General features: G+C 38.7%; 1 protein-coding gene across 3 annotated transcripts; it reads right to left on the bottom strand.

Annotated features, from left to right (window-relative positions):
- Window positions 1-2,083: 2,083 nt before the first annotated feature.
- On the bottom strand, window positions 2,084-16,735 carry LOC103620177 (receptor-interacting serine/threonine-protein kinase 2). Of its 3 annotated transcripts, XM_017740968.1 has the most exons (13): window positions 16,665-16,735; window positions 16,361-16,511; window positions 13,997-14,162; window positions 13,001-13,154; window positions 12,649-12,804; window positions 12,364-12,512; window positions 10,463-10,512; window positions 9,207-9,368; window positions 8,775-8,860; window positions 7,307-7,369; window positions 6,862-7,027; window positions 5,840-5,992; window positions 2,084-4,571 (listed from the first exon to the last, which is right to left on the bottom strand). In XM_017740968.1, exons 3-13 carry the CDS (start codon window positions 14,146-14,148, stop codon window positions 4,252-4,254), a joined length of 1,611 nt encoding a protein of 536 aa, XP_017596457.1. In that variant the 5' UTR covers window positions 14,149-14,162; window positions 16,361-16,511; window positions 16,665-16,735; the 3' UTR covers window positions 2,084-4,251. The 3 variants fall into 3 exon arrangements, with proteins under 3 accessions (XP_017596457.1, XP_017596456.1, XP_008636996.1); XM_017740967.1 differs by having other exon boundaries at window positions 16,361-16,706; XM_008638774.2 differs by having other exon boundaries at window positions 13,997-14,158; window positions 16,361-16,703.
- Window positions 16,736-17,544: the final 809 nt, after the last annotated feature.

Here is a 17,544-nt window from a genome sequence, read left to right as displayed (position 1 = left end):
TCTGTCAAACCAACCATGTGCTCAGTTAAGGGAATGTAGTTCCAGGCAAGCCATGAGGGGATTGCTTCTCTAGAAAAGGAACAAAATCAAACTATGGTAGGGCCTTTTGCACACCAGTAAAGTGTTTTGCAAAGGGGGGAGGGCAGGGCAGGACTGTGTGCAGGAAAAGAATGAAAGGGAATATAGTGCAAGACAAGATTTCCTGAGGCATGAAAGACCCCAGCAGTCCTGGAGACAACATGTATTACTGGAGGAGAGCATAGTTAATAGCTGTATAGCACTGAAATCAATAAATAGCAATAAAGAAATCTAAATTTTCTGTGCCTGCCTTGATGATGTTTGGGTCCTTCCCTAACATACCAGGCCCGCAAGTATTTATTTATGCACTTAACCTTTACAAATCTTCATATATGATGCTCGAGTGACTAAACCTGGGTAAGCATGAGAATGTTACAAGGTTATGTAGGATTCAGACTTGAAACAATAAAGTAAGAACCCTTGAGGTTTAGCATGTTTTCATTAGTGCTTTAGGTTTTGTACATTTTAGACTACTTATGTGGTGTAAAATTCTTCTGTATGTTAGCAGTCCATTAATGCATTTTTTGAAATTCTGTAGATTAGCAGTTTATGAATATGCACTTGTTATCTTCCTCTGATGTTCTCTGGAACTGCTTTTAACAGGCACTGGTAACAACTTTTGAGGGTTATTTATAGCTTTGCTTGTCTTGCTCTTTGCTGGAAGGACTAACCTCTTAAACATTTCATTCCAGTACCTCAGAATAATTTTCCACAAATCAACTTCAAACAAATTCCAGTGCAGACATTCTTACATTGCAGAAACTGTCCCATCTCAGATAAAAGTGTGGTGTAGATAGGACAAAGGGCAAGGGACAGTCATCTTCTTGCAAATCAGCCAAAGATAGCTGCAACCAGTTTCAAGAAGAAAATTACATTTCTGTAAGTCAGAAAAATGAACATTTGCCTACTCTACTTACCATTTCTTTAATAAATTTAAATAGCTTAATAAAATTTGTACAACTAATCATTTTTAACATCTATTAACTCTAGGTTTGTCTTTCTGAGTAACTGCAACAGTTTTACTAATCAGTTTGTATGATCAGTCCTAAAGTGATTTTGTTTTATTATTCTCCTTGCTGTTTTCTAGAGATACCCATGTTTTATATTTCCTTCCTGCAACGCCAGTTGTTCTTCACATTCAGACCTTGTTTATTCCCATAGATACTAAAGAACAGTTTGATTCTTCTATCTTTACTCCTTCTCAGTGCCATTTATTCTACATTGTTTTGTAATGTAAAGGCAACTGCAGAAAACAGAGGTGAGGACAATAGAAATCTTAGCTAATGAACAAGCTTGGGCAGGAGCAAAATACCATAAGCTTTCAGCAGTTTGATATTTCACACCAGTGACCAACATGAGACATTTTTAAACATTAGAGGGGGCTGTATGAGAGTATGTACTTGTGGTGAGAAAAAATGATGTTAGTTCCAGGTCACTGTATTTTAGTTTTGTATCAAAACTTTTTATATCAGCAGAAGTTTCATTTCAACAAACATGCAGCATCCCTTCAAAAATACTGCACTGGACAAGGAGTTAACTTGTGCTCACACTATTTTGATAACGATTCTTCTATTAACAGTTAAGAGTGGACTTAGGTTTGACATCAAATTATATTCTCAAGTAGGCAGCTGCTTCTAGAAAAGAGCCAAAACTGTTTCTGTGTCAAAAACACAACAAAAATTCAGCATAGCGTGCCAGCCAGCACATCTTTCACAGAAGTATAAAGTATCCAGCAGAAAAACTAAATGGAAGGATTTTGAAAGCTGATATTAAGTTTCAACAGTATTGCCAGTTTCTCTTTTAAAGGTCTGTAACTACAGGTGAATGTTTAGATAAACATAGATATTTTAGATGAAATAGATATTTTACTGAGTATTTTATGCCTTCTAAACAGGTAATACACCATGACAGTAGCTCCTTTCCTCACAAGCAAGACATCCTTTTTTAGCAGACTGTTGAAATTTCCCATTTAAAGTGCAAATTGAAAAAAAATTCAGCTGTGAAATAGATGTTTAGCTCCTTTAATAAGCAAAACTATTGTCAACATATTCTGATAGACATTGCTTTTAATTGTAACAATATTTTAATTCAAGGCAGTCTCAAAGTTCAGTGAAGTTATGTAAAAAAAATAAATTATGTTTATTGTTCTAGCAGCGTCGTAGCTGGAAATTTTGATGTAACAAATTTCTTAAGTGTGCCTAAACTAAACATCATTACTGCATTTAAAGTTGCAATCAGACTAACTACTGAATTCAATGAGAACTTCAAAACTGCAGAGAGGACAAAAGTGACATAAAGGAACAAAAAACGTGGTTTTGCATTTGAAATACCTGTAGATGGTATAACAAATTCTCATCTTAATCTTGTGCCAAGAAGCTCGAAGAAATCCCACCGGGCCTTTAAAAATCCATAACCTTATATCATTATTTTCATTATAATGAAAGTAATCGTATTATTTCTCTTTCAAATTATGCTGGTTTTGGCTGGGGTAGAGTTAGTTTTCTCCATAGGAGCTAGTATGGGGCTGTATTTTGAATTTGTACTGAAAACCATGTTGATAATTCAGGGATGTTTTGTTATTGCTGGGCAGAGCTCACACAGAGCCAAGGCCTTTCTGCCCCTCACCCCACCAGGGAGGAGGCTGAGGGTGCACAGGGAGTTGGGATAGGACAAACTGGGACAGCTGACCACAGCTAGCCTAAGGGATGCTCCAGACCATGTGGCATCATGCTCAGCTAGGGAAGAAGGAGGAAGGGGGGAACATTTGGAGTGATGGCATTCATCTTCTTAAGTAACCATTATGTGGTATGGAGCCCCGCTTTCCTGGAGATGCCTGAACACCCACCTGCCCATGGGAAGTGGTGAATGAATTCCATGTTCTCCTTTGCTTGTGTGCAGCTTTTGCATTACCTGTTAAACTGTCTGAATCTCAACCAACAAGTTTTCTCACTTTACTGTTGTGGAGCATAGCTGTCTGCTGGGGTTAAATGACAAATGTTCTTTTCAGCATCCAGCATGAGGCTTGAAGGGTTCAAGGTAACAACAGATTTGACTGGAATGTGCTAGATCACATTTATAGCTGCTATTGCTGTTTAGCTGTTGACAGACTCCTGTGCTTGCCATGGGGCTTGTTTGCCTTCTGTACACAAGTGTCTGGTGCTTGTTAGTGGCTGGTTTGTTGCTTTCACTGCTTGCTGTACCACTTATCATCTTACTGGACTGTGCCTGGGAACATTTGGATAACAGCAATGTTTCTGTGCTGCTGTACTGAACAGACTGGAACTCCATGTGAATTCAAGTCAAAAGGTCCGTGACCTGAGGATGAGTTCAAGCAGCAACAGGATGCTGCAAAGCATCTGTGACCATGGGTAAGTCCAGGCCAGAGCAGGAAAGCCTCCCAGTATTCCCAGGCTGTCTCCCATCTGAGTACAACCATGACAACAGTTCATCAGCTTGGCACCTCTTCTGCCTGGTTTAATTTTACACTTGAATTGCAAACATATTTAGAGAGAAACATGGATGTAAGGTATTAACATTTTTCCATGTAATGAGAAGTCCCACCTCTCCAAAGTACTGCTGTAAGTACTGCTACATTTTCAGAGCATATAACCATTTCTGAGGAAAATGAAGTAATTTATATGCATAATATAAAACCTTCAAGTCTTCCTTAAGACCCTACTGAAGAGATAGTTCTTGATTTTCTGAAACCTTTCACTCTAACAGCTGTCTGAGATGTGAGCTCTGTGAAAGGCAGTAAATTTTTTCTCCTTATCCAGTACTTTTTCTCCTATCCAGTGTTGTTTATTATCCTTATTTGGAAGGATTTACAAACAGCCATTCTTCCATAGTGTGACCTCCAAAACATCATAATTCATTTTCCTTCCTTCTAAAAAATGTCAAGGAAATAAGGTGTTATCTCCCTTGAACTCTGTTTGCTCTGGTACATATTGCACTTCTCCCATCTCTGAGACCCAAAAGAACAGTCTTGGCGATTTCTGTTGGCAGTGGTTCACTTGACCTTTTAGTCCAGTTAGCTTTTTCCACTATAGGACTCAACTAATGGGCTGTAGGAAGAATTGACTTTAGTCAATGGGTTCTGAGAAACTAAGGTGAATCTTTGCCATCACAAATTACTAGAGCTCAGATGCATACAACAGACTGCAAAAAAATCAGTCACAACATCAGCCTGTTTACCTTAGGACAGTCTGGGCAATGAATGACTTGTCCCAGAGGACTACATTTGTTCACTGAAAGTACAGTCACTACAGCTTGTGCTGCCCTCTCGCCAAGGCAAAGGCAAGTGTCCAGCAGTGCCCGAGCACGCCCAGTCACTGTGGGGTACGAGGTAATTGTTTCATAATCCATTCGGGACAGGGTTTGCTGGGAGCGAAGCACATCGAGGATATGGTTGAGGCGTCCTTCTGTCATGCACTTCAGTATGGTTTGTCTCTGGCAGGAAAGAATTTGACAGCAGTTTCCTTTGCAGCAAGGACCTTGAGTGAGAAGAAAACAAAATGAGATGAAGTGCTTTTTTCTTCCAGAAGTTGTAAGCAAGTGATAGCATCAACACCAGAAATACAAACTCGGTAGAGGAAGGAAGGAGGAGGATTTAGTTTATGTTCTGTGTTTGAAACTAGTCCGAAAGTATTTTTATCTTGTGTTTGAAACTCGCGAAGATCAGCCTATGGACTTGATTTTCAGGTCTTGCCCTATTCATCTAGCATCTGTATTTAACTTTATGCAAAGCACCTTGGCTGGACACAGATAAGAAATCTTCCTGTGAAGGTGGAAGAACACATAACAGGTGCTTCAGGGCAGTAGGAGTGTCTGATACATGTAGCATGAAACTGGGAAAGTGAATATATGTCAAAGCCAAACTAATAAGAAAAGTAATACTCTTGACTAAAAGGGTCGAGAGCTTTGGGTTCTGCCTCTCTTCACAAGGTGATTAGAACACCTAGTGCTGACATCAGGGTTTTTAGTGTATGGTAAATACCATACACCAAGAGAAAATTAATAACCAAAAGCCATGTTGCTTTGGAGAACATGCCTCTGTCATTCTGATTTCTGATTGTTGCCAGGAGAGTTCTGTGCTGAGCTTTTCCTGCATGGTCTAGTCTGTTGATTTATCCAGAAATTATGTCATCACTCAAGTAAATTGCCATGGAGAAGGATGGCCAGCTAGGTTGATAACTATTACAGGCCAGCTTGCAAAAATTTAGCAAAAAAACCTCACAAAGATTCCCCCACAGGTAAAGGGTCTTCACAAATGAAAAGCTGACCCCTTCTGTCTCTGTTCTGCAGGAAGACCTGAGACCATGTAAGTGAGGGGATGAAGGGTCCCCTGTCACCTGTTTCTGTAGTCAATAGCTACTTTTGTGGAGATATGCAATACACAGCTTATGATTGTGAAAAAATATTGCAGACCTAAACAACTAATGTATTTCACATTCAATGTGTGCTATATTTTTTGTATTTTTATTATGGTCTTTTCAGAACTGTTCTCAGCCTCACTGTGGCCCTGGAATAAAAGAACAAGCCAATGTTCTCAGTGGTCAGTGCCTGAACTTCTAAGAACAGAGGAGCAGCTATACACGAGCAGAGAGATGTTTGTATCAAGTTAGAATCAGTTATCACCATAAACACCTGAAAATGTGCATAAAATTTAGAAATATCTGTGTCCTCCAAATTTTAAACGATTTGCTCACTAAGATCTGGCCAAGGTGAATATTGCCAGCTGAAACTGGAAACGGTGCCTTACCTGTCACTGCTTGTCCAAGGTGCATTGGTTGTGGTCTGTGCTTAAGAGCCAGTGCTGGGGAGTTACGCTGACTGCTCTCTTTGCCTGCAGTTGAACCAGATAAAGGAGTTGTGCAAAAGGAGCTTGATTTTCTACTCTCAGAGCCTGGGTGATCTAGAAAAAGTTTAAGATGAGCAAGATTAGACCTTTGAGTTGAACAACAAGAAAGCATTATATGTACGTCAGCAACTACAGGAGACAGGAATTGAAGACTGACTTGAGATTACTTTGGCTCTTGTTAATACATCATGATTCCTAGGAAGGTTTTGGCGTGTATTACTACACACTTCTGACTTTTCTAAGCTGTCTGTAGGAATTTGTTATTGAAGTTATGGAACATTTTGTTCTGTCCATAAGTCTGATGGCTATTGATCAGAACTAAAATGTTTGGAAATGCAGATGTTGCTACAAGTGAATTGACTTCTGATGTCTCAATTTTTGTACCTGAAGGCATGAGAAGTATAATCGCTTCTTGACACAAATTTAAACACTTAGATAGGACAAACCCACATTGGAAAGGTAAAGGAAGTTATCTGTATAGGAACAGTGATTATCAGGAATTATTCACATGCTCCTGGCAACATAGCCTTTTTAAAACATATCTCCTTTTCTTAGCAGATTACAAAAAAAACAGTTATTCCTGGTGGCACAAAGCAGTGTGATTCCCAGAAGGGACTTTTACTGTCAAAAGCAACAGGCAGTATTTGATGTGTGAGAGAAAGGCAGATCTACATTTACAGCTCAGTATTCTAAAAAAAAATTAGTAAAAATGCCTTTTTGATCTATACATCTGAGTGGAAAGCTTTGTGGTGTCTCTGGTTTCCTGCAGTGAACTCATGCTTCAGATGATACCAGTAGAGAGCATAGCTTTACTCTGAGAGGTGACAATTTTACATGAAAAATTACATTTCTATATGGAACAACGAGTAGTATTTGTCCTTTTCTTATAACAGCTGGACCTGAATATAAGTCAAAACAGTGACCTTTTGTTGCTGTTGCATTCTGTGGGGTAGCATTTGACACACCCATCTCCATATTATCTCTTCCTGCAGTATTTGCACTGCTATCAAGTAGAACTGTTGACAAGCTTGGCACTACAAGAGGAATTTTCTTGCTGATTAAGCGGTTGTCTTTTTGTGGACAGATGATCTGAAAGAGATCAAAATAGAGAAGTGTTATCTTCTTGGAAACTTTTGTTCCAAAATCTTTTCTAAACAGGAGAGGTTCTAAACAAACCTTAAGAGGAGGGGGGTGTTTTTGTAAGAGCAGTGTCAGAGTGAGCTGCTTTGAACAAGGTAAATCAGTGGGTTTTATTGGATGGAGTTATCCTGGTTAGGAACATTTTGCCCACGTGTTTGCATTATATCAGGGCTGTCGGGAGAAATAAGTCGCTGAAGTACTCGGAAGACTCCTGTGCCATGAACTCACCTCTGCATTGTGTCTCTGCAATGGGTACGTTTCTGAGCCTTTGCATGCATTAAGCGCTCTCTCCTGGAAGAAAACAATAACTCCAGTAAGTGTAGACGTGGTTTGTTCCGTTCACAGCTGTCAGGAGCAACAATTTATACTAACATAACTTATGTTGACAATACGTATTACCCTGTAAGGTATGCTCAATATATAGTCATAGTGAACTGCACAGAGTGAACGGGCATAGAATCTGACAAAATTCTACCCCGTTACTGTTTCTGGTGTTTCAAATTTATTTAAAAACCCAGTTTTGAATCATGCAGGGGAAGGTGAAAATAAGCCTGTATTGAGAGAGATTGGGCTAGCTATAACATGTTTTCCTTTAAGGAGCCAAACAGCATGGCCATGCTGTGTTCAGTGTGCCAAATTGTCTGCAGTAAGGATGTGTCAATACTTGTAACTTTTTTCCAGTTTGTACATCCACAGCAGATTTGTTAAACTATTTTTTAGATTTTATACTCCAACAGTTGTGAATCAATCAATTTCCCAGAAACTTCAGTATCATTTTCAGAGTAATTTTGGACTTACCAGTTTGGTTGTCTGAACAATAAATAATGCTCAGTAAAAAAATAAATCTTCACAATTTAACAAATTAAAATATAAAACCTTGCTCAAGGGAGGTGGAAGTATTAGATTATGGAATATTCGGCAGTACAATCTTAAATAAATTTCAACAGTAGTAAAAATTAATTTGACTCTAACTATGCTGCCTATTAAAACATTCATCAAGGCTGTTCTATATGCCCAGAATATGATTGCAACATACAGAAATAATCCTGCATGCATCAATATACACAACACACAGGAATGAAACCAACACCACAGCATGGGTTGTGTAACTCCAGCTAGAGTCAGAGTCTTTGTCCAAGGGCCAAAACACGTGTGTCACTGTTTTCCCTCAGTGCCTAAGTTAACTAGATAGGATGTAGCTATGTTTGTGGCAGTCACATTTGTGCCAGATTTCCCATGGCAGTGTAAGCATATATCAAATTAGCTTTATTGAAGAGCACAGAGCAGGGCTGTTACTGGTATTGCTACAGGTACAAATGCTATTCAGGTTTTGAACTAAATGGTTTCTAACCAGTACATACAAAAAAATTTGTCCTTGGTTCTAGCCCTAATCTGCAGTACTTGAGCTGATGTTTGTTCTCACTCACATGGGTTTGCCAGTCTGACTCCAGGTGGTGACTAGAAAGAAGTTATCATATTTTTAAAATAGCAGGTAGCAATTGACTCATTTTCTAGAGAACCTCACAATATATATTCTACAATTTCTGAACCTGTAGTGCCAAAGGGTACTCTCCAGCTCTCTGGCATGTCCATTAAAACAATCAGAACAAAACCTTTCGTGGTTTTGGATCACAAAGATTGCAATTGAACAAATCAAGTAATGCCATTGTAGGAGAACAAGAAATTTTGCACTGACCTTTGCATCCCTCAAGTTGTAGATTGCTGCAGAAATTACCTCCTTATTTATACTAGTCAGAACTCCATTTAGAAGGTCTACACATTCTGCAGGAGTAATAAAGCATTTTAAATAACATATTGTGTATGGAAGAATGTATATATTTAGGCATTGTCATATTGCAACTAGCATTACTATTATATTGAGAAATGGGATGAACTAGAGGAAATTAGTTTAATACAACTTCCACCTCATACTTTACTTTATAATAAACACAATTTTGGAGACAAATAAGTCAATTTCTTGTAGGAAGCTTTGGTTAGAGGAAACATCAAGGGTAGTCTGATAATCTAAAGATCACTTCCACTTCAGTTGTTCAGAGTGCTAACACAATGTTCCTATAAAAACGTCTCCATTACAAATCTTGCACAGAAAGCAAATCCTGAATGTTACCTGCAGTATGTGGTCTATAATCTGGCTCTTGATGCCAGCACAGAGCAATGAGGTTCAACAGTGTATTCCTCTCAGGCAAATTGCTTGGTATGAACTTTTCTGAAAGGCTTGGCCGCAAACTGCTGCAGATTCCTCTCAAAACATCAAGCAGGGTTGTTTGACCTACAATTTAAAGGAAAATGTCACTGCCAAAAAATATTAAAGACCTCAGAACTCTCTTAAAATGACATCCAGTGTAAGTCGTATTGTGTGTTTTAAAACAAAGATTGCTTTTTAAAAAGGAAAAATATATTAATGCTCTTGTAAGTGGATATGCTAACCTTTAACAATAGCTATAGCTCCTTATTGCAACTGGACGTTTCAGGATAAAGAACTCTGTCCAATATTGAGTCACAAATGGTTATATAAACTTGTACTGTAAACTATGTGCACGGATACCTCAGGAATACATGTTATTATCCTAAGCAAAGTTTTATATAAAGCCTTACACTTGCATTATGAGAATAGAACGAAAGAATTGTAAAAAAAAATCTACTTTGAGCAGCCTCAAGATGGCAGCCATAAGCTGTATGGGCATTTAGATATTATTGCATGCAGTATTTTTCAAAGGTCCTCAGTCTGTAAAATACAGGAGTCCTTCAATCAGTTTCTCCATGCAGAATGAAGCCCATAGCAAAGAAGCCCTTGCTGATGTCCATGAAACGGGGATCATTCCTAGACTGTGACAACTATTATACAATGCTTTGCAAACTGAGTTCTTTAAAACTGCTCATACTCTCGTCTAAGAAAGTAAGATTCCCTGCTTTCTTAAGATAATTCATCATGAACTGCCATTTCTGGATTGGTATTTGAAACACAGGCAATTGTAAAAATGAGTTTTCTGCTCATTCAATTAGCTACTTGTCACTGATTTTAGAATTCCAGCTGACAAATATGAAGTGATATTCCTTCTCACTGAAGGTATGTGGAAAACCCAACTCAGTGACAGTGCTTCATCAAGCACAGACTGATGATACTAGTGGGGGAAGAAGCTCTGCCTTTCACCTTCTGAAAGAGCAGCTTCTTTGGAAACATTTAGGATTTGGCGAGGAATTCTAATATTTACATCCTGTAATGTGGAGCTTTGTGCTGTAACTGTAAGAAAAAGCAAAGGGACATCTGAAAAGACAGTGGTGTTTGTATCATAATTTCACTATGATAAAGGAATTTGTGGACAAGATGTGGACAGCACAAAGTCTGACATGAACAATAAATACCTTCAAAAGGTCTCCTTCTGCTTAGGCTCTCCCAACACAGGATTCCAAAGCTGAAAAAAACAGTGAAAGAGCATTCATTAGTTTGCTATCTATATCTGTGTTATTTCAAAGAGCAAGTTTATTGCTTTAAGAGAAAGGAGTTTTTCACGACAAAGTCTATCCAAGTATTTTCTAATTTGATGGGATCTTTTTTCAGTTTTCAACTAAGTTGCTCTTACAAAATCATCAGTTTGAGGGGTTTTTATTGTTTATAGGTTCAATCAGAATTAATTTTCAGGTTACCATCTCATTTCCATTTGACCTTGTGAATTTTGTAACCTTCTGTTCTCCTTTCTCTATCATTTTTGGTTAGTTTTCAAGTAATTTCAATATCAGCTGGACTTTTTAGCAGGTACCAACAAGCACATCAGTTAATCTACAAAAACTTGATTCTGATGCACTATGTTTCTATTTTCTTCAGCAAATTTTGATGGGGCTCCAAGTACCTTTTTCCTTTTCTAACATCCTAGGAATAATTGCAGTGATATCATAGATCTATACATATAACCCACAACTGAGATGGTATAAAATACAGTGGTTTAATAAAAATATCAATCTTCACGATCAAAGGCAGAAAAGAGGAGGCTGCTGGATGAGAAAAAACAGGCTATGGATGAGTCAGAAGCAAAGCAATCAAAAGGGGAAGAGGTGGTTCTAGGGTAAACATATCTGCTTATTTATATATCTTGCTGTAGTGATTACAGTGGTTAAAAGAGCCCCCTCTTCTGCCTCACTTTCATATAAAAATCTGGAAGTGCTTTTACTTGCGCTCTCTAGGAAAGTATTAATGTAATGTGGACATACATGTAACTTAAATGTACTTTGTATTTCATGTATGACACAAATTTTTGTTTTCTTTGTTGCACCACTGTTCAGATATACACCTATGTCTTGCACCTGAGTCACATCTGAGCATATTATTATATAAGGTACTATATAATACATATATACATTAAATAATATATATTAATACAATGCTGGAAAATTAATTATGCTACCTGAAAATAAGGCTCCAGTTTTCCTGTGCAAAACTTGTGTTTGTGAACAGCATGAGATTAGTCACATCATTTATAGGTCTCCTCAAGTGTATGAATTATTTGACTCATCTTAGAGCCTGCCTCTGTGATGATAAAGCAGGAGTTTAAATTTGTTGGTTTCACAAAAGCTTAGAAATCAGAAGAGTGGTCTCCTTAAAAGTTATTTGTAATATTAGTCCACAGCTCTGTGTGCTGATTAGGATGATGTGTGTCCATCCAGACCATCCAGACCAGTGGCAATTTGAGGTCCTCTCATTTATTGAGGCAGCCACAGTGCATGTAACATACCCAAAAGGGTCATGTGCCAGTGGGTAATCTCCCTCCTTTCTATAAGTCACTCCACTAAAAAGTATGAGTGCTTGAGTGGCCAAGTAAGTTATCCCAGCAGAGATTCCATAGGACCTTAATAGGAACCTTTTGAGGGAAAGGTCTTATTTTTACCTGGGCCTGATCTAGGCATAAACAATTCTTTTGGAAACTAAAGCTAATGGCAGTTCACACTTATAAACTGTGTGAAGCAGTTATGAAGCTTCTAAATATATCTGAAAGTTTTGGCAGCTGTTACACTTTTAAAACATTTAAGTCCATTATATAAATATTTATATGACTGACTTTGAGAACAGTTTTTAACCTTGGTATCTTATTCACCAAATATGGGAATTTAAAATTTAATTCACGCTGTAATTGGCTCCATGTGCAATACTATCCTACTGCATTATGTAGGTCTGGCATTTTTACTGTAATATCTTTAAAGATAAGTGTTTTGGCAGCATTGTAGAGTGCAGCATGGACTAGGTATGATGTGCCCTTAGAAATTCCATTCACCTGTAAATATCACCTTCCTGGGAAGGGAGGCCTCCTTCAAGTGTTTCAGGAGGGAGATACACTAAATCCTGGCAGTTTCTCTGATGGCAGTTCTGCAGGTCTGACATCAGCTGCTGTTTCCTCCAGCTGGTTAGGCCATAGTCTGATATCTATGGAAACGTGAGAGAAAGTAATTTTAGTAACAATGTAACAAGTCTTGGTATCAAATGTTGATTATTAAGATCAATATATGCAACAGTAGGGCAATCACTAGATTTTATGTTAATCAACAGTAGAAGCTCCTACCTTGGCTCTGTACTGCACATCCAAAAGCACATTGGAAGGTTTCAGGCTGCAGTGGCAGAGAGCAGGTTCCAGGCTGTGAAGATGATGCAGCCCTTCAGCCACATCGGACAGGATCCTTATGAGTAAGGGAAAGGGAAGTTCTGGGTACAGCTGATGCTAGGTAACAAAAAATACAGGTTTCAGTAGTGTGAAATTGTTACTATTCACATTTTCATTTGACAACAAGCAGAACTACAATGCAGAAACTGAAGAAAGGATTGTGACTACTGTCCATAATTTACATGCTGATTGTTCTTTGTTGGCTGATCTCATAATTACTTTTATCATCTCAAAGATGACATCTTTTATCTACCTCATGGATGAGGGATTGGAGGGATCCATTGTTCATCCATTCAGTCACTATCCCCACAAGTCCATGGTACTGGTAAACCCCAAGGAAAGGCAGGAGATGTTCAGACTCATAGTGTCTGACACTTGCTATGTCCTGAAGTAGCAACTTCCACTCCCTGTAAAAAAAACAAGTTAGAGGCAGGTTATACTGAGGGGAACTTCAGAAAGAGATGAGAGTGTAGGATGTGGAAATGAGAAAGAACCATATGGTTGAGCACAAGCTAGTGTCATTTATCCAATAAACCCAGTATCATATAATCTTCCAATCAATTCCAAGAACATGAAGCAGTTGTAGTGTAGTGTATTTTTCTCATATAAAGTAAATTCAGTTTTTCTAATATAAAATGAAAGATGTCTGGATGCTTTAATATGAACATAAGAGCACAGTTTGAAGCAGGATTGAAGTGTGAAGGCAGGAAAAAGCTGGAGTATATGAAATGCTAGATTAAGAATAAAACAAGGATTTTTCCTTTACTGTTCCCAAGAACTTGTATTCTTTTGCTATTAGTGACATTCAGGAAATGATGTGTTTCCATGCTTTCCATGCACATCTCACTGCTTTGTAACCCTGGCTGTCACCTTCCCTCCTCCCATTTCCCCTGCTCTCGTCTGTGCATCTGGTTTAGATTAAATTCAACTGAGGTCTCTTCAGGGACCTCTAAAAAGACAACACCTTAGCATACTGCTGTTACTCATCAGGGTTTGTAGACATTATTAGAGTAGATTAGTTATTGACTTCAGGATTAAGCTCTACTTTATAAAAAATTGTAAAAAAACCATAGAGCTTGTTTCTCAGTAAAATTGCCTCCAGGTTGCCTCTTGGCTAGTCAAGATTTCTAGGAATGGAGATGTTCTTGGGGATCAGGTGATCCTGGGTATGCCATGATTTGTTCTGGTGCCACCACTGCAGGTCTGTGCCGCCCACCTGCGTGGTTGGTTGGGCAGGTAAGACACGTACCTGTCCGTAGTGTCCTGGCTGGTCAGCAGCTTCACAGAGATGGGAGTGTTCCAGGAAATATGAAAGGCTTTGAGTGCAAAGCCTGAGCCTGTCCTGGTCAAGGTAAAGCTTTCCAAATCTTCCTGGGCTACCACAGGTAATGGATTGGCCATTTCTTGATGGCTGGCTTGGGGGAAAATGTGACAGAGAAGAAAAAAGTTTTAAGAGGGTTTTTTGTCACAATTACCAAAGCACAGTGAAGTTGCACCACCCCTTACTTCCTAAATAACAAATCCAACAGCCTTCCTTTCACCACTTTGTGTCAGACTTTCCTTACAAAGAGAGGAAAAATGCCCTAATTGCAAAGAGGTGTCTGGACCATAATTTGCCATCTGAGTCTACAAGGTGCTAATTAATTGCTCATCATTATTTCTATCTGACGTCTTTGAAATAGTGGACCAGTATTTACAATATAAAATGTGATTGTAATGTGATACTGAATTATGTAGACAACAAACTAACATCTTACAGCTGCATGCTAGGCAAATAATTTCTCCACTTCTGATAAAAAAGGCAATTATTCAATAACTCATGTCAGCATGTTCTGCATCATTCTTGCACATCTTCTTTAATATATCATATGTGAATGCAAAAGGAAAGAAAAAGGTAAAATTCCTGCTATTGTGAACTGTCAGAATTCTGCTAAATGGAGTTGTGTCTGTGTAGCCACCACTAATTTGAGCAGTATAGTGTCTGTCTGGGACCTCTCCAGGGCCAGCTGCACGTCTCCCACACTTTGCATGGCAACACACACGGATTAGAGGCAACTTCTGCAAAGCATCACCCTGTTACTACCTGAGTAACAGTACTAATTACATCTGTGAAGCTCCATCAGGCTAGAGATAGCCAAAAAGGGAATGGTAAAGGAGGAAAACAAGCAATCTAAGATAATAGATGGCATAAAACAGATGGCATTGGTAAGGATTACTGCAACATCTGTGGTCAGTGAGTCAGAACTCTTCCAACTGGAATACTCCCTTTGAGGTCCAGTAGAGCAGGGCTAGAAAAGGAAATACGAGGGCACTTAAGTAGCTGTGGAGGACTGTTGAGTGAGAACTGTGTCCTTTTAGATGTGCTCTACAAAAAGAGCTCCGGGGATGCAGAAAGCCTCAAAGTCCACATAACCTTTTCTCCACAAATAAAACAGAAACAAAAGTCTGAAGATAAATTTGCCTGTGATCTTGCATCTGGTTCATGAACATTTTATTGCTGGTGAATCTCAGTCTCTTCCCGCAAGCATGTTCACAATCTAAGCTCAGTTTTGCCTCTAACCACAATAAAAATGCAAAAAGCAGCAGCTGATTTACCAGTTCAGCTTTAACCATATTTGATTCTGGTAGGAAAGCACAGTTGAACTTTTTGCTTTTTGTTAGATTGTTGTAGTTTGAAAGCAATAACTGCCTTAGGTGCTTCTCTGAGAGTTTCCTTAAAAAAAGAGATGAGGCTGACAAGTTAACAATTTCATAAAATTTGGAAGGGTTCCTCTGAATGAAGATAATTTTCTAAATGAGCGATTTATTCCTAAAGACAGACCACACAAATCTACCAATCCTGAATATGAAGGAGGTAATCAAAACGCTGGCAGAAGCAAAATTATGTCTCATTTTTATTATATACAGCAATAAGTAATAATTTAAATAGCCAAAATTATTTACTCAACTCCAACTATAGTGCAAGGAAAATCAAACAATGATTTTACCACCTAAACCGTTACTGAAAGCATTTAGTTTTATATAAAATTGAATCAAGTAATAATATAAGCATTTTTTAAGCTCTTGCTAACTGGCTACTTAGATAAAAGTTAAAGCTAATCATCAGCTCCTATTTTGGACTTGCAAAATCTAATAAAACTAGAAATTTTTGAAAATTGAAACAGAAACCATTTCAATCTTTATCATTACAAACCATGTCACGACATGCTAAGCACCATTCTCCCTGTGTCTGAGTTACTACATCTTTGTATTGCAAGGTACCAAAACATTATTTCAGTAATTCTGCTCTTTTGAATGTTTTTTTCTCCCAGATCCTTTTAAAATCTCACCACCAAACTCCAAAATCAATATTCCAGGAGTGACCTTTGCAAGGAAACAGTTTGCATTATTTTTTAGTAAGACACTAAAAGTCTTGGATAACTTTGCCATCCTCCCTCAGCTGTGCAGGCAGGGGCATGAAGAAGACTGCTATAAAGCCATTTAGTTCAAGTTTCTAATTATAAAGTAATTTTAAAAAATTAATTCATAGCAAAGATGTTTCCTTACTATGAGAGAAACTATGTTAGTATACAGATGTGTCATGGAAAGAAACAGGAAATAAAAATCAACTTACCTCTGGAAATACAGACATAAAACTATGGAATGATGGAGTGAAACTGCTGTAGATACCAAGTGTGAGCTGGCTTTGAACCGAATTCAAGCACAGCTCGAGTTTTCTTGCCAGTGAGTCAGCTTGGTTGTTGATCTCTGCTTTTATTGGCTGCCTGCAAACATATAACATTTCCTGGTCGGATACACAAACTGTAACTCTTTAGTGACTGCTGATGAGAGTGATTACAGAAAAAGAGGTTGGACAGCTGCTTCTTCCACAAGGAATACCAAGAGGGAAAGGTATGTAACAGTGTAAAATACCGTACTGGATACAGCCCAGGTATGGAATTACGTGGAGCTGTGGACAGACTGCGCAGCTGATACTGATCTCTGCAGTGGGTCAAGCTGACAGCACACGTTAAAAACCCCGCAAACTTTTAAAGCCAAGTTGATCTTAAAAGAGGAAATAAATGCTGGGTTTCTGGTAGGAGGGTGGGCAGGCATAGGGTAATGTTGGGTTACAGAGAAGTCAGGTTCAATTGGCTGTCAAACAGCCCTGCTGAAGAGGATGTAGGGGTTATGGTGAAAGTCAAGCTGGTCATGAGCCAGGAGCATGCTCACATCACAAGAGAAGAAAATTACATGCTGGGCTGCATTAGAAATGCAGTCAGGAAAGTGAGGTAAGTCATGGTGCCTCAGTACCCAGAAGTGGTGAGGCTGCTGCTGAAATACTGGAGTCAGCTTTAGGGCCCTCAGTTCAAAGAAAATGTTGACAAACTGGAGAGGACACAATACACAGCTACCAAGATGGGGCCCTGGGGCACATACCTTACAACGAGAGGCTGAGAGGGCCAGCCTTGCTTCGGCAGGTGCAGCAGGCTGAGGAGGTGTCAGTTAGAATCCTACACCTATTTGAAGGTCAGTTATGAAGATAGAGACAAATTCTTCTCCATAGTGGCAGATAACCACCAGTGGCATAGGCAGCTGTCTCTACTTCAGAGGTTCAAGCCAGATGCTAGAAAAAAACCTCACCAGGTACATAATGCAGTTCTTTAATGGGCCACTCAGGTTTCAGAGCCTCCATCATTTAAAGATTCTCTAGACTTAGCTGAACAAAACCATGGCTGACCTGATCCAGCACTGCCAGCAGTCCTGCCTTGAGCAGAAGGCTGGGCTAGAAAATGACAAAAATTCAGTATATCTTTA

Source organism: Corvus brachyrhynchos, unplaced genomic scaffold (assembly GCF_000691975.1).
Source record: "Corvus brachyrhynchos isolate BGI_N302 unplaced genomic scaffold, ASM69197v1 scaffold26, whole genome shotgun sequence".
NCBI lineage: Eukaryota > Metazoa > Chordata > Aves > Passeriformes > Corvidae > Corvus > Corvus brachyrhynchos.
Note: the sequence above shows the minus strand (reverse complement) of the source record. Positions and strands in the feature narration are given on the sequence as shown.